Source organism: Ostrinia nubilalis, chromosome 20, assembly GCF_963855985.1.
Source record: "Ostrinia nubilalis chromosome 20, ilOstNubi1.1, whole genome shotgun sequence".
Lineage (NCBI taxonomy): Eukaryota > Metazoa > Arthropoda > Insecta > Lepidoptera > Crambidae > Ostrinia > Ostrinia nubilalis.
This window is the reverse complement of record NC_087107.1, coordinates 11727754-11751431: the sequence shown is the minus strand read 5'-3', so window position 1 is coordinate 11751431 and position 23678 is coordinate 11727754. Positions and strand designations below refer to the sequence as shown.

Below are 23678 nucleotides of genomic sequence, written 5' to 3'. Positions count from 1 at the left end.
AAAAATCGGAACCAGCGATCCGGTATTGACGGTGGCGCCCCACTGTCAATGTCATGGATAGGACAGTTCAGTATTTTGGAACTATAAATATTAATTTTAACAAGACTTATGTCATTATGACAGAGCCATCCCTTACATGTGTCTATGGTCTATGGTTGAACACGAATTATCGACCATTTATAACTCCCTAAAACTACAATTATTCTCGTCAGCTTGAAGCGATCAGGACATATCATAAAATCTCAAAATAAAGAATATTCCTTTACAAACCTTTAAACCCAATCTTCAGGCGTTCGGCCTGTCGCTTGCTGGCCTTAGGCTTTGGGCACGTTCCAAATACGCGTGTTGGCGTCCTGGCCCACAGACACCACGGTCTCGTCGTCAAGCCACGCCAAGCCAGTGATTTGGCTTTGGGGGTGGGCGTCTGAAAGAAAGAAATATTCGTTAGTGATGCAGTAACGGTGTCACACAAATAAGGTAACAATTTATAATAACACAATAATATAATAACAATTTATAACTAATAAAATGTCGATTTAAAAAAAAAGTAATCGCTATAAATCAGTCGGCTGACATTGAAAAACAGAACCAAAAAGTAACGTACAATATTTGTATAGACAGTGTTTTGCTATCTGTGTGTGTAAGTATCTTAATGAAGACTACTGTGTTTATTTTATGCTCATTGATTGTCGCCTTACAGACCACTATGAACATGACGATGATGATACTAGTGTCCACCGAGCTAGACGCGACGCGCTCCGAGTTTAGACTGAAGGCCACGCAGTTGACACGAGCTGTGTGGAGCCCTACTGGACCGTGAGGCCTCACAGGCCACAAGTATAACACTCACTCTTGATGATGGTGTGCTTGGCGGGCTGCAGCGCGCTCCAGATGATAATGCTGGTGTCCAAAGAACCAGATGCAACGCGCTCGGAGTCGGGACTGAAGGCCACGCAGTTGACACGAGCTGTGTGGAGCCCTACTGGACCGTGAGGCCTCACAGGCCACCAGTGTGACACTCACTCTTGATGATGGTGTGCTTGGCGGGCTGCAGCGCGCTCCAGATGATAATGCTGGTGTCCAAAGAACCAGATGCAACGCGCTCGGAGTCGGGACTGAAGGCCACGCAGTTGACACGAGCTGTGTGGAGCCCTACTGGACCGGAGGCCTCACAGGCCACCAGTGTGACACTCACTCTTGATGATGGTGTGCTTGGCGGGCTGCAGCGCGCTCCAGATGATAATGCTGGTGTCCAAAGAACCAGATGCAACGCGCTCGGAGTCGGGACTGAAGGCCACGCAGTTGACACGAGCTGTGTGGAGCCCTACTGGACCGTGAGGCCTCACAGGCCACCAGTGTGACACTCACTCTTGATGATGGTGTGCTTGGCGGGCTGCAGCGCGCTCCAGATGATAATGCTGGTGTCTAAGGAACCAGATGCAACACGCTCGGAGTCGGGACTGAAGGCCACGCAGTTGACACGAGCTGTGTGGAGCCCTACTGGACCGGAGGCCTCACAGGCCACCAGTGTGACACTCACTCTTGATGATGGTGTGCTTGGCGGGCTGCAGCGCGCTCCAGATGATAATGCTGGTGTCTAAGGAACCAGATGCAACACGCTCGGAGTCGGGACTGAAGGCCACGCAGTTGACACGAGCTGTGTGGAGCCCTACTGGACCGGAGGCCTCACAGGCCACCAGTGTGACACTCACTCTTGATGATGGTGTGCTTGGCGGGCTGCAGCGTGCTCCATATGATAATGCTGGTGTCCAAAGAACCAGATGCAACGCGCTCGGAGTCGGGACTGAAGGCCACGCAGTTGACACGAGCTGTGTGGAGCCCTACTGGACCGGAGGCCTCACAGGCCACCAGTGTGACACTCACTCTTGATGATGGTGTGCTTGGCGGGCTGCAGCGCGCTCCAGATGATAATGCTGGTGTCTAAGGAACCAGATGCAACACGCTCGGAGTCGGGACTGAAGGCCACGCAGTTGACACGAGCTGTGTGGAGCCCTACTGGACCGGAGGCCTCACAGGCCACCAGTGTGACACTCACTCTTGATGATGGTGTGCTTGGCGGGCTGCAGCGCGCTCCAGATGATAATGCTGGTGTCTAAGGAACCAGATGCAACACGCTCGGAGTCGGGACTGAAGGCCACGCAGTTGACACGAGCTGTGTGGAGCCCTACTGGACCGGAGGCCTCACAGGCCACCAGTGTGACACTCACTCTTGATGATGGTGTGCTTGGCGGGCTGCAGCGTGCTCCATATGATAATGCTGGTGTCCAAAGAACCAGATGCAACGCGCTCGGAGTCGGGACTGAAGGCCACGCAGTTGACACGAGCTGTGTGGAGCCCTACTGGACCGGAGGCCTCACAGGCCACCAGTGTGACACTCACTCTTGATGATGGTGTGCTTGGCGGGCTGCAGCGCGCTCCAGATGATAATGCTGGTGTCTAAAGAACCAGATGCAACGCGCTCGGAGTCGGGACTGAAGGCCACGCAGTTGACACGAGCTGTGTGGAGCCCTGGACCGTGAGGCCTCACAGGCCACCAGTGTGACACTCACTCTTGATGATGGTGTGCTTGGCGGGCTGCAGCGCGCTCCAGATGATAATGCTGGTGTCCAAAGAACCAGATGCAACGCGCTCGGAGTCGGGACTGAAGGCCACGCAGTTGACACGAGCTGTGTGGAAGCCCCATTCCTTGTTGTGGGCCGGCTGGAAGATTACCAAATATAATATTTATTGTCGTAATTGTACGTAAACAGAATTATTTCAAACTTAATAAATGAACTGATAAGTAATTTTGTTATACTCAGAGTCACTCTTAGAGCGCTTTCACATTAGGGCGTTAGAAGCGCGACAGCAGCGCGGCAGCGGCGTTTTTATAATGTGAAGGCATGCGTCCGCTGTCACATAGTATGAAATTTTCGGCAGAGCGTCTGTCGCGCGTTTGTCGCGCTGCTAAATCGCCTAAATGTGAAAGCGCTCTTATTCAGAATTCAGACAAATATATCGACGTTTCTCAAGCTTAAACTTATCAAGCCAAAAAAATAACCCTACTCTAGGGCAGTCAAGTAAAATTACAGTAATTCATAGACAATTTTGTGTCAGTTTTGAATTAAATGCAAAACCGCAGCAATGAGTCATGTTAACCTACCGCACACAGACTTTTAGTCGGCCGACTCTTTAGTTGTCTTCCAATTTATTTGAAGAATCGGCTGATACCAAAGCGGTGTATTGCGTGCACTTTCATACTGATTAACCGGACCAATCTATCGGCCGACAAAGTCTATTAAAGTCGCTGACATAGCCCGACGAATTAGCAAGCTGAAGTGACAATGGGCAGGGCACATAGTAAGCAGAACTGACGGCCGATGGGGCAGCAAGGTTCTGGAGTGGAGGCCACGTGCCGGAAAACGCAGCATGGGATGTCCACCCACAAAGTGGACCGACGATCTCATAAAGGTAGCAGAAGGCTGGATACAGGCCGTTACCAACGGGGCGATATGGAAGTCATTGGGGGAGGCCTATTTTATTTTATTTATTCAGAAAACCACAGCTTTCTTTTCAGCTGGGGACGTTCTGTGGGTGATATAATGATGATAAATCTTAACTTAGTCACCTCATAAAGGTAGCAGGAAGGCGCTAGATGTAGGCCGTTACCAACCGGGCGATATGGAAATCATAGCGGGAAGCCTATTTTATTTTATTTTTCTTTATTCAGAAAACCACAGCTTTCTTTTCAGCAAGGGATATTCTGTGGGTGAAATGATGATGATGAATCTTAACTTACCTTATACTCATCGGTCGAGTACAGTATAACCTTCCGGTTGCCGTCGCTAGCCACCAAGTATTTGGAGTCGGGGCTGTAGGCGACGTCGGTGACGGCGCCCAAGTGTGTCAGCTCCACGCTGGGCGTGAGAGTGCGCACGTCCAACGTGTAGATGTGCACCTTGTTGTCCGCGCCTGAGGGAATTGAGCCGTAAGTCAATGGTATAAGGTCCTCAACTACTATCCACGTTGGGTGTATCACGATAGGTCTCTAGTACTTAAGAGAGTCAGAGCCTAAGGTTTGTGAGCGGCACCGGTGTTTCTGAGACGTTAAACGTCAGCGATACTACAGATATGCTTCAAATGTGTATGCTCTGTCACGACATAATATGTCAATGACAAACCTCTGGTCCCGTTCCCATACCTCAGGCACTTAGTAATACGCTAGACTCTAGTCTGTATCTAAGTCAAGCCCGTTTTCATCATCAATCCCTAATTTTTAAGTGACCCCTATGGTTACACATTACAGGAATTTAGTTTTCATAGGGGTCACTTAAAAATTAGGGATTGATGGTGAAAACGGGCATCAGTGCCTGAGGTATGGGCGGCTAGACCCTTTATTGTAAGTCAATGATATAAGGTCCATGTCTATTATAATATGCTAGCCAAAGGTATTTGGAGTCGAGGCTGTAGGCGACGTCGGTGACGGCGCCCAAGTGTGTCAGCTCCACGCTGGGCGTGAGAGTGCGCACGTCTAACGTGTAGACGTGCACCTTGTTGTCCGCGCCTGAGGGAATTGATTCTTATGTCAATGGTATAAGGTTCATAATAGCTAAGTTTACTATTAGCGTTGGGTCTAGCTTTGAACAGTGAGCGGCACGGGTGTTTTTGAGACGTCGAACGAACGTCAGCAAAACTACAGATATGCTTCAAATGTGTATGCTCTGTCACGACAAATATGACAATGTTACCCCTTCCCGTTCCTAGACGCTAGTTCGCCCTAGACTCTAGTCTGTAACTGAGTCAATGCCTGAGGTGTGGGCGGCTAGACCCTTTATTGTGCACGCTGTGGGAAATTGAATCGTTAGTGAATGGTGTAAGGTCTAACGCCCGTATTCATAAACGATGCTTGTTAAGTGAAGCAGCAAATCGAACGCACATCTTTGAATAGAGCTCTGTGATTGTTTCGTGTGTCACTGTGCGTCCACGCGCACTGTGAGACCTCATAGTAATGTTTGTGAATACGGGCGTAAGTTTGGCTAGCCAAAAGTATTTGGAGTCGGGGCTGTAAGCGACGTCGGTGACGGCGCCCAAGTGTGTCAGCTCCACGCTGGGCGTGAGAGTGCGCACGTCCAACGTGTATATGTGCACCTTGTTGTCCGCGCCTGTGGGGAATTGAACCGTAAGTCAATGCTATAAGGTCCTCAACTACTATCTACTACTATCCGCGTTGGGTGTATGACGATAGGTCTCTAGCGCTTAGGTATGTGAGCGGCACTAGTGTTGTTGAGATGTCAAAGTCAGCGATACTACAGATATGCTTCAAATGTGTATGTTCTGTCACGTCATAATATGTCAATGAAACCCCTCCCATTCCGTTAGACGCTAGTTCGCGCTTGACTCTTAGGCTGGATTGCACCATCTTACTTTAACTTTGACAAACGTCAAAAATCTGGCAAACTCCATACAAAAAACACCGGTTATCGTTAAAGTTACGGTCAAAATCAGGTGGTGCAACTCAACCTTAATCTGTAACTGAGTCAGTGACTGAGGTATGGGCGGCTAGAACCTTTATTTGTGGGAAATTGAATCGTAAGTCAATGGAATAAGGTCCATGTCTATTGTCTCGCTAGCCAAAGGTATTTGGAGTCGGGGCTGTAAGCGACGTCGGTGACGGCGCCCAAGTGTGTCAGCTCCACGCTGGGCGTGAGAGTGCGCACGTCTAACGTGTAGATGTGCACCTTGTTGTCCGCGCCTGTTGGAAATTGAGCCGTAAGTCAATGGGATAAGGTTCACAACTACTATCTACTACTATCCGCGTTGGGTGTTTGACGATAGGTCTCTAACGCTTAGGTATGTGAGCGGCACTAGTGTTGTTGAGATGTCAAAGTCAGCGAGACTACAGTTATGCTTCAAATATGTATGATCTGTCACGTCATAATATGTCAATGAAACCCCTTCCCGTTCCTAGACGCTAGTTCGCGCTAGACTCTAGTCTGTAACTGAGTCAATGCCTGAGGTATCGGCGGCTAGACCCTTTATTGTGCACGCTGTGGGTAATTGAATCGTTAGTGAATGGTGTAAGGTCTAACGCCCGTATTCACAAACTGTGTGCCCGTAGTCACAAATGCTTGCTTAAGTGAAGCAGCAAATCGAACGCACAACGTTGAATAGATCTGTTATTGGTTCGTGTGTCACTCTGTGCGTCCACGCGCACTGTGAGACCTCATAGTAATGTTTGTGAATACGGGCGTAAGTCTCGCTAGCCAAAGGTATTTGGAGTCGGGGCTGTAAGCGACGTCGGTGACGGCGCCCAAGTGTGTCAGCTCCACGCTGGGCGTGAGAGTGCGCACGTCCAACGTGTAGATGTGCACCTTGTTGTCCGCGCCTGAGGGAATTGAACCGTAAGTCAGTGGTATAAGGTTCATAGTAGCTAAGTTTACTATAAGCGTTGGGTCTAGCTTTGAACAGTGAGCGGCACGAGTGTTTACGTCAGCGGGACTACAGATATACCTACTTCAGATGTATATACTCTGTAACGACATAATATGGGATGTCATTGACATATTTCCTGTTCCTAGACGCTAGTTCGCGCTAGACTCTAGAGCAGAGGTGGCCAACTTGATTAGACATAAGATCTACTGTTTACTAACGAAACCCTGGGCGATCTACCACTTACATACTTCTTGAAATTTTAAATGAAACAGCATAGTTGTACACAATCATGTAGTATCTTTTGCCTTGCCACGATCGACTGGACTAATATTCACGATCGACCGAACGGCCACCCCAGCTCTAGAGTTTAGCGATCTAAGGCATTGACTCAGTTACTAAATCAATGCCTGAGGTATGGGCGGCTAGACCCTTTATTGTGCACGTGGGAAATTGGACCGTAAGTCAATGGCATACGGTCCATGTCTATTATATTATTATGCTAGCCAAAGGTATTTAGAGTCGGGGCTGTAAGCGACGTCGGTGACGGCGCCCAAGTGTGTCAGTGTCATGTGCACCTTGTTGTCCGCGCCTGTTGGAAATTGATTCTTATGACAATGGGATAAGGTCTATGACCAAGTTTCCGCGTTAGAAATTAATGTCGATGAAGCACATGATGTCGTGCCCTGCGTGCCCAAACAACAGCACGCAGGAAGATTCAATGTATGCTACTGAAAACGCCACTTTTGTAGCGAAGTTTTGGGGTGATACTGTATAGGTTTGATGTCAACACGATAAGAAGAAGATTAATGTGGACGTCTAGTAGTCCAGCGGTTCCTGAAAGGTGGTCCGCGGAACCCTGGGGTTCCGTGGAAAGGCCGCAAGGGTTCCGTAAAAAATATTATCCCACGTTTCGTGACCCACGTTGTTCGCGCGCTCCGACTTGTTTACGCACAAGGGAGGGGCAGGGCGTGCGGGCGGAGTAGTACGGGGGTTCCGCTAGGAAAAGTATAATCAATTAGGGTTCCTTGGCAAAAAAAATTGGGAAACCCTGTAGTAGTCTATGAAAAATACCGTTCACATATTTTATTTGCTCTTTCGTCAGTGTCAATATCACCTTTCATGTGATAGCCCGACTCCTGCTTAACCAGTAGAGATACTCCGAAAAACGTTATTCGAAGTTTCGAATGTTGCCATCCATCTCACGCAAAGCGAGATGGCAGAATGAGCGACGATGACAAATTGACCCGAATCTACATCGTCGGATTACGACCGCAACATGTCTGGACTTGGGATCGATGACCACACATGTAGGCCGACCCGAGTCCTTGCTTCCTTATTTTTAGCGATGAGTGTTATTAGCTATAACTGGTTATTAAACGAGTGATTAGCCTGAATAGTGATCACTCGTTATCCAGAAACGTAAAAACTGGTGATTTTCATAACGTCATACAACGTTAGAATCTCATCGTTACTCATTTTAAGGCACTTTTCCTTTGTTTTCAATCAGAGCAATAGCAGTCATTTGAACCCTTCCCTGCCCAATGGGGCATTCAGGTTCTGAAGTGGATGCCACGTACTGGAAAGCGCAGCGTTGGACGTGCACTCACAAGGTGGACCGACGACGTCATAAAGGTAGCAGGAAGGCGCTGGATGCAGGCCGCTACTATGGAAATCATAGGACATATGTTCAGTAGAAGACGTCCTGTGGCTGAAATTTTTTTTTATGTGACTGGAGGCAATCGAGCCGACGGATCACCTGATGGTAAGTGATTACCGTCGCCCATAGACACCGGTTCTTAAGGTGAAAATACGCTCTCTTCTTGAAAACTTGCAGGTCGTATCGGTCCGGAAACACCGCAGACGACAGTCCATTCCACAGTTTGGTTGTACGGGGCAGGAAATTTCTAGAGAAACGTACTGTTGTGGACTGCCAACCATCTAAAGCCCGGTCCGTCAGCACGTAGAATTTTGTCCAATGACCCCTAGCTACCCATCCTTATCGCTCGCGCGTAATTATATTGCTGTCGCGACTGTGCGACGGGCGCCCGCAGTGAGTGTGCGAGCGCGACAGCAACATAATTACGCGCGAGCGATAAGGATGGGTAGCTTGGGGTCATTGGACAAAATTCTACGTGCTCACGGACCAGGCTATAAATGATGATGATGACAGAACCTTTCTACTTACCGCCGACCGCAACGTGTCTGGACTTGGGATCGATGGCCACGCATGTAGGCTCGTATGAGAGAGGCAGCGTAGACTGCTTGCTGCCTCCGATCACTACTGCCAACTGTAAAGAAGATATAGCTTGAGGCCCACTATTACGAACTATTTAATGTAGGTATTATCAGGCCTGTTCATATCCGCGAGTTTACATCGAAAACAAAACAAGCACGATGACACCCTACAGGATTACTATTCGACAAGGCCTCACATACGAGCGAGCATTGACTCACGCACGCGTATTCTTGTGTATGATGGAAAAGAATAAAGAAAATGGTGTACTAAATACTGTGCAGTATTTAACTGTTTTTACTTTTTTAATTACCCTGAAGACACTGAGAGGTAAATAAGTGGTTAATATTATTCATGCTTAATCATGTATTTCCTCCGCCATTTTCTGCAGTTTGGCACCTCACGTCACACATCATTTTACCGAAGTCAGCCGTATGGCTTCGGCGCAGTACCGATCACTGACGTTTGTCAACAAAATGGTGCTTGACTCTTGAGTCAAGCTAAATTACACCATATTATTATTGTGAATGACATTGAGCATATACATTTTTTTAAATACCTTCGCGAAGTAAACCTTCTGTACGTAGTACCAGGCCTGTTCATCTCCGCGAGTTTACATCGAAAACAAAACACGCACGATGGCCCACCTACAGGAGACTATTCGACAAGGCCCCACATACGAGCGAACATTGACTCACGCACGCGTATTCTTGTGTATGATGGAAGAAAATAAAAAAAATGGTGTACTAAATACTGTGCAGTATTTAACTGCCTAAATAATAATAAAAACACAGAATGTACTTTTTTAAGTTGCCTCAAGACACTGAGAGGTAAATAAGTAGTTAATATTATTCATGATAATTCATGCTAAATCATGTATTTCCTCCGCCATTTTCCGCAGTTTGGCACCTCACGTCACATCATTTTACCGAAGTCAGCCCTATAGCTTCGGCGCAGTGCCGATCACTGACGTTTGTCAACAAAATGGTGCTTGACTCTTGAGACAGGCTAAATTACACCATATTGTTAATGACATTGAGCATACGTTTTTTTAAATACCTTCGCGAAGTAAAACTTCTGTACGTAGTACTTATTATTATTCTGTGGTAGTACTTATTATTATTCTGTGGTATTATTTATATTCCATAAAGGGCCTTAAATTGAGACTTTTTGCTGCGAAAAAAACGCAATACAGTATCGATGGACGCGTAGCTGCTTTAAGTTACGATTTAAACGTGTTACAGCATCGAAGTAAATGCGATAGAGAATTAATATGGGTTTGTATCGACACAAACTTCTTTTCCCTCGCGTTTTCGATTCGGATATTGATATAAACTTGACTGCCACGTGCATCGCTACTCAAGCGCGGCTGTTTCGTCGGATTTATTGTCATTGAATAGTTTTTATTTTTATGTAAGAGTCCGCAGAAGATGAAGTGGAGTTTCCAAAGTTTAAAACAAGCGAAGTTACGTCAAAAGCTATTGTAGCATACCTCCTTGACAGTAGCGACGATGGTGGTGTCATCCTCTGGGATATGATCCATGGCACGCGGCTGCGAGCCTAAAGCAATCGCCACGTCGGTGTATGTTGGCACGTCCCCTATAACAAATAAATATCAGTTCAGAGAACTTATGTGGACTTCTTGAGATTATTTGAAGTGATGTTGCACTGCTTTTTTCATTTGTCTACACACTCACCCCCTTATTAATAAAAGTTACACACTAGTTGAAGTCTGGCTTAAATTGTCATTTGGTATGGAAATGTTTTTTTAATCCAGAGTTCATCCTGGGTGTAAGGCCCAGAACACACGGTGAAACGCAATTGCAACGAAACTGCAACTTCTAGTTACTTTTGAGTTTCATCAAGTTTCTGCCATCGCGTCGCATAGCCGTCGCGTCATGTGTGGTCTCTCAACGGAATCTATGGTCCGGAATCTATCTCAAGGTCTTCGGTTAGGGAATATGATTCTACCTTCAGCAGCAGGCACGGCCTTCCGCAGCGAGTCGTCGATGCCACAGGTCAGGAGTGAGCCACCTTTGCTGGCTCGCATGCCGTTCACCTGGTTGCCGTGGCCTTGCCCGAGGAGTGGCCTTCACTGGGAGTATATGATCGATCCACCAACATAAGCGGGACTGTGTGTCTCGAGCTCAATTTCCTGTCGTAAATCCTGACGTAGGTCTTTGTACAAAGGGCAGGATTACATATGTAACTTAATTTGGTGCGATGTTTTTTTGAATTTTTCATGTTTTTTGTAATTTCCATTACGAGAATGTTATTGTTTATGGAATAAATGACTATGACACGGCTGATGCCCGTTTTCACCATCAACCCCTAATTTTTAAGTGACCCCTAAAAATTAGGGAATGATAGTGAAAACGGGCATGAGTCTCTCAGACACTCTCTTTCCCACCTGGTCTGCCAAGTAAGCACAACAGACTCCAAAATCTCTCGGTCTTCGGTAAGGGAATATGATTGTACCTTCAGCAGCAGGCACGGCCTTCCGCAGCGAGTCGTCGATGCCGCAAGTCAGGAGCGAGCCACCCTTGCTGGCTCGCATGCCGTTCACCTGGTTGCCGTGGCCTTGCCCGAGGAAGTGGCGCCCTTCACCTGGAATAAGAATTATTATATTGAAAATAATCCGATTATCATTATCTTAGGACATTTCTGATTAAAGCCCGGTCCGTGAGCACGTAGAATTTTGTCCACTGACCCTTAGCTACCCATCCTTATCGCTCGCGCGTAATTATATTGCTGTCGCGACTGTGCGACGCGCGCCCGCAGTGAGTGTGCGAGCGCGATAGCAACATAATTACGCGCGAGCGATAAGGATGGGTAGCTAGGGGTCATTGGACAAAATTCTACGTGCTCACGGACCAAACTATACACGCTAGTCACTTTTGTCTATTTCTGATAACAAACCAGCTTCGTTTTTCATTCCCAGTTACACCAGTATCGTCCATTTGTGATATCATACAGTCAGCGTCAAATAGTTCGTGACATCCAAAGTTGCCAAAAAGTTCACAGCATAATCTTTGTTGCAATTGGAATAAGGTTGTGTTGTCAACTTTTTGGTCACTGGGTGTTACCAACTATTTGACGCTAACTTTGGCAGTCACTTCCGTTCATTTTTAATTACATTCCAGGCACATTTGTCAATTTCTGATCACATACCAGTCACTTCTGTCCAATTTTGATTACATACCTGTCACTTTTGTCCATTATTGAATACTAAAGTTTTCAGTTTCGTCCAATACAGGAGTCATACAGCTTCTTCTACATTTAACCACACTATGGGCTCGTTGTGTCCCACAGCGCCCGGCGCGGGACTGTCCCGCTTCATGACAGTTTAACTTTCCCCCGGGTCAAACTTGACCTTCACTGGTTGGGTTATTGGTGGTCAAGCTGTAGATCCTGGCTACACAGGAGTTGCAGCGGTGGGAACGAGAGATGGGAAAGTCCTGTGTCCCGCTACATACTGTACGTCGTGGCTGTTGTGGTACACGGTGCCTCTGTCGGGATGCAGCGCGAGCCACGTGATGGGACACGTTTCCCACTACGTACCGGTGGCGACGTCCCAGGAAGAGACGCAGCCGTCGTGGCTGGCGGTGTACACGGTGCCTCTGTCGGGATGCAGCGCGAGCCACGTGATGGGACACGTTTCCCACTACGTACCGGTGGCGACGTCCCAGGAAGAGACGCAGCCGTCGTGGCTGGCGGTGTACACGGTGCCTCTGTCGGGATGCAGCGCGAGACACGTGGTGGGACACGTGTCCCGCTACGTACCGGTGGCGACGTCCCAGGAAGAGACGCAGCCGTCGTGGCTGGCGGTGTACACGGTGCCTCTGTCGGGATGCAGCGCGAGACACGTGGTGGGACACGTGTCCCGCTACGTACCGGTGGCGACGTCCCAGGAAGAGACGCAGCCGTCGTGGCTGGCGGTGTACACGGTTCCTCGGTCGGGATGGAGCGCGAGACACGTGATGGGACACGTGTCCCGCTACGTACCGGTGGCGACGTCCCAGGAAGAGACGCAGCCGTCGTGGCTGGCGGTGTACACGGTGGCTCTATCAGGATGCAGCGCGAGACACGTGATGGGACACGTGTCCCGCAGCGCGGCGCGGGACTGTCCCGCAGCGCGGCGCGGGACTGTCCCGCAGCGCGGCGCGGGACTGTCCCGCTACGTACCGGTGGCGACGTCCCAGGAAGAGACGCAGCCGTCGTGGCTGTTGTTGTCCACGGTGCCTCTGTCGGGATGGAGCACGAGACACGTGATGGGACACGTGTCCCGCAGCGCGCGGGGACTGTCCCGCTACGTACCGGTGGCGACGTCCCAGGAAGAGACGCAGCCGTCGTGGCTGGCGGTGTACACGGTGGCTCTATCAGGATGCAGCGCGAGACACGTGATGGGCTTGTTGTGTCCCATCAGGATGCGGAGAGGCTTATCCGGGTTGGCCACGTCGAGGTAGTTGATGGCCCCCGATAGGGACACGGAGAGAAGGTGATTTCCTTGCCAGAGGCAGGATACCTGTAAGAATTCAAAACAATTTAAAAACTGTAACCTGACTACGGAAAATATCGACAGACTCCTATTAAAATGTAACCATATGGATACACTAAGGGACAAACGTCCCATGCAACTCAGAGTATACTTGTAGCAGCAACGTTCGGTAACTGTCCCTCAGTGTTACGCGCATTTTCTACGTGACCCAGAACATGTTTCGTGTCAACGCTGAAATAAAAAGCGAGCGGTCGGGGGGCCGCAAAATATTTTTTTCATACTAGGGGGATTATGCTCCTGTCATGAAAAAAGTTTAAAAACACTGCCCTAGTGTATTTCAGCCATTAATATTACCAGCGCCATAATAACGAATCGATTGACACCATATTGATCAAAATCTAATGTAATATCTAATCTTGAAGGAAAAATCTGCGGTTTCATACTTCACCCCATTTATTACAATACTAGCTTTTGCTCGCGGCTTCACCCGCGTGAAGTTTATTTTGTCACAGATCGTCATAAATTATATGTTATTCTGGATTATAAACACTAATACTGTGAAGTTTCATCAAAATCCGTTCAGTACTTTTTGCGTGAAAGAGTAACAAACATGTTGACATCCGGACATCCATACAAACTTTCGCGTTTATAATACAAATATTAGTAAGAAGTAAGATTTTTATACTCATTTAAAGAATAATGTAATGTATACTTTTGCTGAAATAAATATTCTTATCCTTAATTCTCAACTTAAATTCCATCCTAACCTGCTGGCCAATAGCACACAATTTTCACCCTTAAAACTTCTAAATTTAAGTCCAATCTCACCTGCTGATTCTCAACAGCAGTTCCCATGTTGAACAGGGTGACCCGCTGCATGGATTCCACGTCCCATATCGCGCAGGTCTTGTCTCCAGAGCAAGAGAGCAGCTGTGTGCCGTCTGGTGACCAGGCGATACCGTATACACCACCCTTGTGGGCTGGGGAGCCGATCTGGAAAGAAAATTACCAATGAAACTATAATCCAAGAAAAAATCTTCTAGCGCTTTTTATCATGAGCAGGTAATAGACTAAGAGCTAGTGAAGCTGAAAGTTTGTCAGCATATGCTCCCAACCCAATATAGGATATAATGTTGATGAATTATGAAGTTCGGGTCATCACTTCACTTCAAATATTATACATAAAAATCAGATTTAATGGGTTACGTTACGTGGCTACGTTAGTAGAATTACAGTCCATTGAATATACAGAAAAAGCCACCGTAAAAGTTAGACTTACGTTATACTATAAAATCTGATTATAATGTATAATATTTGGGCAACAATTAGAAGTATTTTCCCCAACAGCTAGACAGTTTTGACAGCTCGGTTCCAAAGCCACCTAGACCCAAACTTCATAATTCACGAAAATTATATTATATTGGGAGCATACGCTGACAAACTTTCAACTTTTATAAAATGACGTACACTCTGATTTTTAATTCGACGGAATTATGACATTTCAGAAGTGTTGCCAACATTCAAAAACATTCCCACTAAGAATGGAGAGCATTTTCTCAAATTAAAAAATAATCCTTTCTTGAATTTAAGGTTTCACTTGAAAAACTAAGGCTTAAAAATGTACTGATCATTTCAAAATGGTTATTTGAATTTTTATTATCATATTTTTGAAGTTACAAAAAAAATTGGGAAATTATTTTTCTATTACTGGACTCCCTGGCCAATAATCCATGGGTTACAAACCTTTTTCATGAAAATCCTTTTGTTAATAAAATCTTAGCTTCATAAAATAATCAATTTAACAAGATGCCAATTTTATAATCCAAGTTGATTATGATGACGATAATGATGATTGATGATCAATACATATTTTCGTTTATGTTAATATGTTGTTTTACTGTGTTAAAAAACACGTTTTTTTCTATTTAATCTCTAAAATGTACATAATAATTAGTGTACATTGAATTCACAAAACAAACAATAGTTCATTCTTGTAAGTTGTACTTGATGAAATTTCATTTCATATTATTTATTAATAATTCAAAGCAAAAAAGGCTTATTACATCTGTATTGTCAAAAAATGACAGCTGTCAGAATTCCGTCGAATTAAAAATCGGACTTTAGGTCTGGCGCGTGACGTTCACCAGCTCTTAGTCTAGATATATTGGACTGTGTAAAAGCGCTTATTTGCAGAAAATCGCAAATCGCATCGCTGTGCGACAGGGTGGCACTGTTCAGTTTACTTTCTCTTCAATTGTATGTTTTATGTGTCACCTGTCTTGTTTGCTTTTTTTTTATTTACCTCTTTTGTCTTTTGTGATGTCCATGGCAATAAATGTTTCTTTCTTTCTTTCTGATATCAAATACCCAATCGACTGGTGTCAACTGTCCTACGGTACTCACTTCTCCCTTCAGCTCGGAAGTGGCGCCATCGAATAGGAATATCTTGCCGTCGAAGCCGCCCGACGCGAACAGATTGCCATTGGGACTGTACCGCACCGCTTGGGCGAAACGGGTGTGCTCCTGGAAAATTGTACATGTTTTGAAATTTATAAGTAACTAGCTTTCCGCCCGCGGCTTCGCCCGCGTGGAATTTTGTCTGTCACAGAAAAACAATATCGCGCCCGTATTTGCTCACCGTTTAGACCTACCCTGGACTACGACAAACATTTTAAAACCAAAATCAGCTCAATCGGCCCAGCCGTTCTCGAGTTTTAATCAGACTAACGAACATCAATTCATTTTTATTTATACAGGGTGGAAACGATAAGTGATCTCACTCGATTATTTCTAAACTATACAAGATATCAATAAACTAGTTACTGATCCTAAAAGTGCTTCATGAGCTCTATCAAACGGTATTAATAATAGGTTACAGAATAAACTGTATCTATCTGAAAATTCAATGTTTCCAGCTCCATACATTTGGTAAAGTCACATTATTTTAAAAACTACACATGATATCGTAAAACTGATTACTGATTCTAAAAGTGCTTCACAAGCTCTATCCAATGGTATCAATAATAGGTTACAGAATAAACTGGATCTATCCAAAAATTCAATGTTTCTTTCTTCCATACATTTAGTACTACCACAGTCATGACACTCATCTCTTGACAATATTATAGCAAGTAAAGCCTAAAACCAATGTTTTCCATGAATAATTTTAAATAAAAATACAATTTACGAGTTTATTTTAAAAGTTTATTATTAAATAAAAAAAATTACACTTCTAATATTGTGTGGCTGGCATACATTTAGTATGGAAGCTGGAAACATTGAATTTTCAGATAGATCCAGTGTATTCTGTACCCTATTATTGGTACCGTTTGAAAGAGCTCATGAAGTACTTTCAGGATCAGTTACCAGTTTTTCAATATCTTGTAAAGTTTAGAAATAGTCGAGTGAGATCACTTAACGTTTCCACCCTGTATAGATAGATAGATTATAAGTGAGATGTTTTTGAGATATACACTTGAGAATTATTACTGACTGTTTAAAATTTATTTGCTTTAGAGCGCTTTCACATTAGGGCGTTTAGTAGCGCGACAGCAGCGCGGCAGCGGCGTTTTTATAATGTGAAGGCATGCATCCGCTGTCACATAGAATGAAATTTTCGACAGCACGACTGTCGCGCGTTTGTCGCGCTGCTAAATCGCCTAAATGTGAAAGCGCTCTTAAACATTTTTGTCAGTAAAATATGATCCCATCAAAAACTTAGGCCGAGTTGCACCATCTTACTTTAACTTTGACAAACGTCAAAAATCGTCAAATTCCATACAAAAAGCACCGGTTATTGTTATTGTTACGGTTAAAATAAGGTGGTGCAACTCGGCCTTAAATGTGAAATAAGAGTCAAGTTCAACAATATGATATAATGCCTTGTTTGTTGACTTCAACGACAAAAGAAGTGAAATCTAAATGGGTGCCAAGTTCAATGGTCAATCCTAAATTTTTTAACAACATGAAATATCATTTCTTCTTATAACTTAGGATAATATATTGTAGCTTAAGGTCTGACTTGGCTAGTTCTTACCTCATATTCTTATGATAAGTTTACTACTTGACGGAAAAATCCAAAAACCTTGGGACTTCGAAAACTTTTTTTTAAATGCCGGATCGTTGGGGACTTTCACATTACATTTAGGATTGTGTTCTGAACATTCACACAAATTTTCAGCTCTATGCGAATTATTATAACCTGGACCGTCTTACTTTGTCGGGCTAAAACATACAAATAGCAACTGGTGTTGCTAAGATCTGTAATGCGCCTCTTTAGTAAGTTATCATACCTGTTTAGTGCACTTGAACTTGAACGGCGGTCCCTCAAACACGGCCAGGGTGTTGTCTTCCGAAGCGGTGACGATGCGGAACGGCCGCGTCGGCTTGAAGTCCACGGAATTGATCGGCTTGGACTGGCCGCTAATCTCGCCGACTGAGGTACCGGTCTCGGACATAAATACGTGGCCGAATCTGGAGGCAAATGACAATGTCATGAGTGAAATTACCTTAGTAGTCGACTTATAATTAATTTTGACCTTAAGATAAATATTATTAATTATGGTTATTTTTAAACTTAACATTTGGCACCCCTGGCGAGTGACAGAATCTTACTTCAATGGCGCCAACCAGGCTAGGTGCAAATACGATAGTTCTGCTACCGCAGCGGCGTTTACCAATTGGCGCCACTGTCTTAGCAACTAGCGAGAGGTAAGGACCTTATAATCCACAGTGGTGCCATCTGGTTTTATTAAAAAAAGTTAAGCGATTACGAAATTACTCATGCCACGTCTGTTACTTTATGTAGACCCCAACAATTTAGTGTAATTTTGTTTCTTTAGGTTTTATTTATTAGTTAGAATAAACTTGTCTCTGAACGTTATGTTGGTAATAAAATACTATGCTTTTCCTTTACCATTATAACCACAGTTATAACATTATAATATATAAGAGTGAACTGACCTCTCCCGTCCCTCGCCGACCACAACCATTCTCTGGCTGTCGGCGCTCCAGGCGATGTCCTTGATAGGCCCTCCAATCGGCTGGAACTCATTCTTGAGGATATGCTCCTTGTTCACAGTGTCCCAGATGCGAACTTTGCCTGACGCGTCTGAAAGAAAAAAAAAATAGAATTAGGAAGGTCAAGATGGTTATCAAAGTTAATGGATGTCGTCAGAGGGAGGTGACTAAGGGAGAAATGTGCGAACATCAGGCCTTCCCAACCCGTCTGGACAGCGTGGGTATGTAGGCGAAGTCTTTCATTTACCTCTGGCAAATTAGAGAGGGTCGTCATCCAGCAGTATTTTTTAAGTTGCAATTTTCGCGGTTTCTTGCTATTTACACTGCACTACTGACGCAACCGCAAGCGTTCCTATCCAAATCTACGCTCAAACTGGTTCCTAAATATTTTGATTACGGGCTTGAACAGATTGTTAATTTGAATTGAGTTTTCAGCAAAACAGCCTAAAGCTAAGCGTCCACTTGTCGGTATCGTACGCAACGGACGCATCGTACGAAACACATCGTATCGGATGTGCGATGCGTACGATGCGGACAGGTGGACGCACTTATATGAGTTTAAATATAAATAATACTACGCTCCGTTGCGTGCGATACGTCCGATGCGTACGATACCGACATGTGGACGCTTAGCTTTACTGTTCAACCAGTTCATTACCATAAATTCAAGGGCGCCCTACACAGGTTTTGGCATAAACCGCCACTTTTTACGACCTGTGACGATTTGGACGAGTCGTTACCCGCATCAAGGGATCGCTTTAGCGGCCATTATCTACTTGGGATTTGGCCAAGAAATTATCCACCAAATGATGTATGTATTTTCGAGTTTTCCTGTTTATATTGATGACACCATTAACCGATAATTTCAAGTTCCGATGTAGCCAACGAAATAGCCGATGGGATTGTAATGATACTTAAACATTTCAAACTAGATTAACTGTAGTAAAGTTTAGAGATCTAAAATCTAGACACCTTATCACTCAAGTCTTAAAGGGTCCGAGATAGGGTTGCCAGGTGTCCGTTTTAAGTTTACGGTCTTGTTCGGCCAAATATTGTCCTGTCCGGCTTTTTATTTGGCTGCCGCGCCAGGCGAAAGTCGAGCCACAGAATAATGTAAAATGTCCGGCCAAATGAAGCACAGAGTCCGTCTTTTGTGTTGACAGACTTTTTGTCGGCCGATAGTTTAGTCGGCATCTAATTTGTGTAAGAAATCGGCCGATACCAAACCGATGTAAGTAGTCTGAGTACTTTCATATTTACTCACTCTTACTAAATAAAAGTCTGACCAAACTATGGGCCGATAAAATGTCTGTAATCTGCGGGACTTTTGGATCTTTGAGACGACATAGATTCGTTCTTTAATGTCCTTTATACACTACTTGGTATACAGTTATACAAGGCAGTAACAAGCAACACTTGTGTTGTCAGTTAACACGATCAGTTTCATAGTTCTCCAAACATAAGTTACGTTAAATCTGGAGATGTTCGCACGCCTGGCGGCTCGCCAATGTTTCCTATTACACAATACTAATAAAACGTTGCTGGGCTGGATATAGGCCGCATAAATATTACATTTTATTTGACACTAGCTGCGCCCGCGACTTCGTTCAAAACGCGCTAATCTCAGGATAGCCCATTTATCGAGGAACGCTATACAGTAATATAGCGATAAAGTACACAACTTTTTTTGGCATCTTTTCCTTCGATAAAAATGGGTCTTGTTTCCCCCATTTTCATATGTGCACAATAGGGGCGGAGCAGTAAAGAAAAATGTTGCAAAAACGGAAAAAATTATTCAAACTATTTTCGCGCGGACGAAGTCGTGGGCACAGCTAGTAGATAAGACGCTTGGCTTGTTTAAAACTAATAAGAAACCTCGATTCAAGACAATTTAAAAAAAAGACTTGTCTTTAATAAATTAATCAAATAAAAAAAATGCGTTTGGTAAGAAGGAAAGGAAAAATTCTGCCGCCAGAAAAATAGGAAAAAAATATTAAGGTCATATTACCATAAAACGCGCTGTGCTATTTTTAACTTAACAAGCTTGGCGTATGAGGTAAACTGCATAAAAATATCGTGTTCAAAACACATAAAGATAGTCCTCCTTTTCATATGCCATAAAGTAAAAACACACAGAAGGACTTCAATACGCAAGATACTTTACAAAAGTTGCTATAATAGGAACTACTGGTGCCAAGGGCGCATGCGGGGTTTTGGAATGCTGATTTAATTAAGTATGTAATAGCCAAGTAGCCCAAAAAGTCTACAAATCCCCTAAAGGGGGGATCTAAGGGGACTTTTAAATTAAGCCAATCGGCGCAGTTGGCTATACTATCACTGGTTGAATTGAAACAACCAGAAACCGCACGGTTATCGCGCTTGTTTGAACAAGCATAAGTGCCTTTTTCCTGTGATGCGGATTTTGGCAGGCGTGCGGATCTAGTCCGCATGCGGGTTGCCCGAATTTCATACATGTTTTCCTATTATGCGGGCTACACGCACGCTCATCACAGGAAAAAGGCACTTATAGTCGCCATGTATGGTCTGGTCGCCGAGCACGTAGAATTTTGTCCAATGACCCCAAGCTACCCATCCTTATCGCTCGCGCGTAATTATATTGCTGTCGCGACTGTGCGAAGGGCGCCCGCAGTGAGTGTGCGAGCGCAACAGCAATATAATTACGCGCGAGCGATAAGGATGGGTAGCTTGGAGTCATTGGACAAAATTCTACGTGCTCAGAGACCGGGCTTTAGATACATTAAATTTCTTCAATCTAACGTTGAATTCTTCTGTGTCTATTTACATTGTGCTAATAATACACAAATCCATTCATGGATGCATGCTTATTAGGCACAATGAACTTAACGCTCTGACGGTCTTCTAGCATTTATAGGATCCCTGCCTCATGAAATAATGTTAATGAGTACATTACCATATTATTTGCATTTTGCGAATGTATTTAAATAGCATGAATCCTGCTGGACGCATGACACCTTGCGGTGAGCTATTTTTGGAATACATCGAATAGGCGGCACGTCAAGCGTGACAATTGCACTGCAATAATCGCCCTTATTTCGCGGCAGATTAGGGTGAGGGCTGGCTCAAGGTCTTTTGGTCAAGTTTTTTTATGTGTTTTATGAAGCACATGTAATTGTATCTATTTAAACATATTGTTATCTAAGTGACATACTAGGTAGGGAGATAATAAAAAAATTATCAAAAGAAAAATATGGCAGACTCGAGATCCGAGGAACGTTGATTCGAACCTCGCCGCCGCTGGACTATTGCGGTGAATCTACTCCTCATAACACAAGCATATAGCATTTTGTATGAGCGGTTAAAGCAGGGGTTCCCAAAGTGGTGGGCGAGCCCCCCAGGAGAGGCGTTAAGACCATTAAATGGGATGCGGGCCATATGTGTAGTTAGTATTAAAAAACTTGCGACCGCTGAGAGAATACATCCCAGATGCTCAAACAATAAATAATCTGGAATGGAGAATGGGGGGCACGACTTAAATAAGTTAGGGAAAGGGACCATTAGTAATTTGTGCAATACATAAAAAACTACCTTGGGTAGGTACCATTCAGAAACAATGTCAGTTACATTTCTTGCAAAAATAACAATAAAAGGACATCTAACAGTAAAAGAAGACAGACAAAACATTTATAAAGTTTTTAGTTAACAGGATAAAATAACAATTTTGGGATAAGTTTTTAATCAGATATTTTTGTGTGCAAATTCTAGGAAACAACATAACTGAATAAATGACCCTTATCAAAGAATAGGAGTGGTTTTGTAATTAATGATAGCAAGATAAGATTGGTTGTTTGACAATAACATAGTATTTCAAAATAGTTGTTATCAATAAATCTATCACATTTATACTAAGATACTAGACACAATAGAAACCTATTGCTTGGGATTCACTGGAGACCCCCACTGCCCCACAATATGCAATGTTTTAATTTAGCAGCTTGCTCCTTTATTTTGACAAAGCTTTAAAAAGTTGTATTATGGTCTTATAAGACCAATGAAAGGTCAGAAATTCTCAGTAACAGTGTTAAGTAAAATAATCAAAATTCTCGGCTTTTACATTTAAGTAAATATAGTATGTTATGGAAACTAAATATAAAATGGTTCATTGCCTCATAAAATGTCCAAATTCTACCATAAAATGAGTTATTAGTATTAAACCTTGAATATGTTTATTTATACACATTTGTTATCAAATAAGGTGATTCATTACTACAATCTCAGAATATAACAGTGATGTCATTACTTCTGAATGGTCTGCTACAAAAATATTTCATTAATCAGCGCTGTCAATTTATTTAAAGATATTTATTTACTTGATTGTTTTGTTGCGTCTAATGTTACAAGATTAATTTGTTATAATGTCTCTCATTTATTTAACTGATAAATGAATTTATTGAACAGTTAGTGGTACAGTCTAAAATAATTTATAAACAGGAAATATGGTAAATCAAATATGGCATAACCTTACCTCCAGATGCAATGTAGAATCCGCTGGGCGAGTATTTGGCGACGTTTACTTGGCAGGAATGCTCCGTGTACACATCCGATATAGCCGGGTTCTCGATATCGCGAATTATCACCGAATTCCCATTGGTATACAGGAAAGTCTTGCCTTTTGGGTCACCACCAAGAACCAACGGCGTACCGCGCGCAGTCCTCGGCAGAGCCGCAAAAGTATATTCTGTGGGCACACGGACACCGTTTCACATCAATAAACACAATTATATCAAAACATAAACCAAATAATCGACAGATAACCAGCGAACCAGAATACGACCAAGCATGTGATAAATATAACACGACAGCCACTTACTGTTCGAATAAGACATTTCCTTCTTACACTTTACTAACTATAAACTAAGCTGACTAATCTAGGACTACAGTTTAATCAGTACTTTCCAATTTATTTAGAAAAACACAGTCAGCCGCTAACACTTCATAGCCTCCCAAAAAAGTGACGTATGAAGATTTGTTATTTTCTTTAGGTTGGTAACTTACTAGAAATGCCCATATATGGGCACCCGCTATCTTATTTTTTCTATTTATTTTATTGAATCATTTATTTTCTTACAAACATGTATCAGTTATTTAAAAATTTCCTAGACAATGAATTTTCAGGAAAAATATTTTTTATAATAATTAAATTAGTAATTATTAAAAGTTAAATCAATCAATTAATTGATACCAATTTAATTATAAATTGAATGTTACCGGTTTTTCATAAGTCATGACATCACTATTGAGTACTGTTTAAAAAATGCAACTGACCAATCCGAATTTAGCAAATGACAGTTCACAATATTTTCGACCAATCGTAGACGAGTATTTAATTATCAGTGTTGTGTCAACGTGAAATCGAGTTATGATTGGTTACATAAAAGAAGAAGTAGTTTCATTGGTTGAAGCCGAACCAATAATATTATTCTGGTGACTTCTCTTGGTCAAAGAAAGAATGGAAAT

General features: G+C 43.7%; 1 protein-coding gene across 1 annotated transcript; it reads right to left on the bottom strand.

Annotated features, from left to right (window-relative positions):
- Positions 1–3: 3 nt before the first annotated feature.
- LOC135081663 (actin-interacting protein 1) lies at positions 4–23192 on the bottom strand. Its single transcript, XM_063976434.1, has 13 exons — positions 23032–23192; positions 22687–22899; positions 18126–18273; positions 17456–17636; positions 15567–15686; positions 13992–14156; positions 12983–13190; positions 11144–11272; positions 10158–10264; positions 8618–8720; positions 3800–3972; positions 2571–2721; positions 4–424 (listed from the first exon to the last, which is right to left on the bottom strand). The coding sequence occupies exons 1-13, from the start codon at positions 23045–23047 to the stop codon at positions 315–317; spliced, it is 1824 nt and encodes a 607-aa protein (XP_063832504.1). The 5' UTR covers positions 23048–23192; the 3' UTR covers positions 4–314.
- Between the last annotated feature and the right edge of the window lie 486 nt (positions 23193–23678).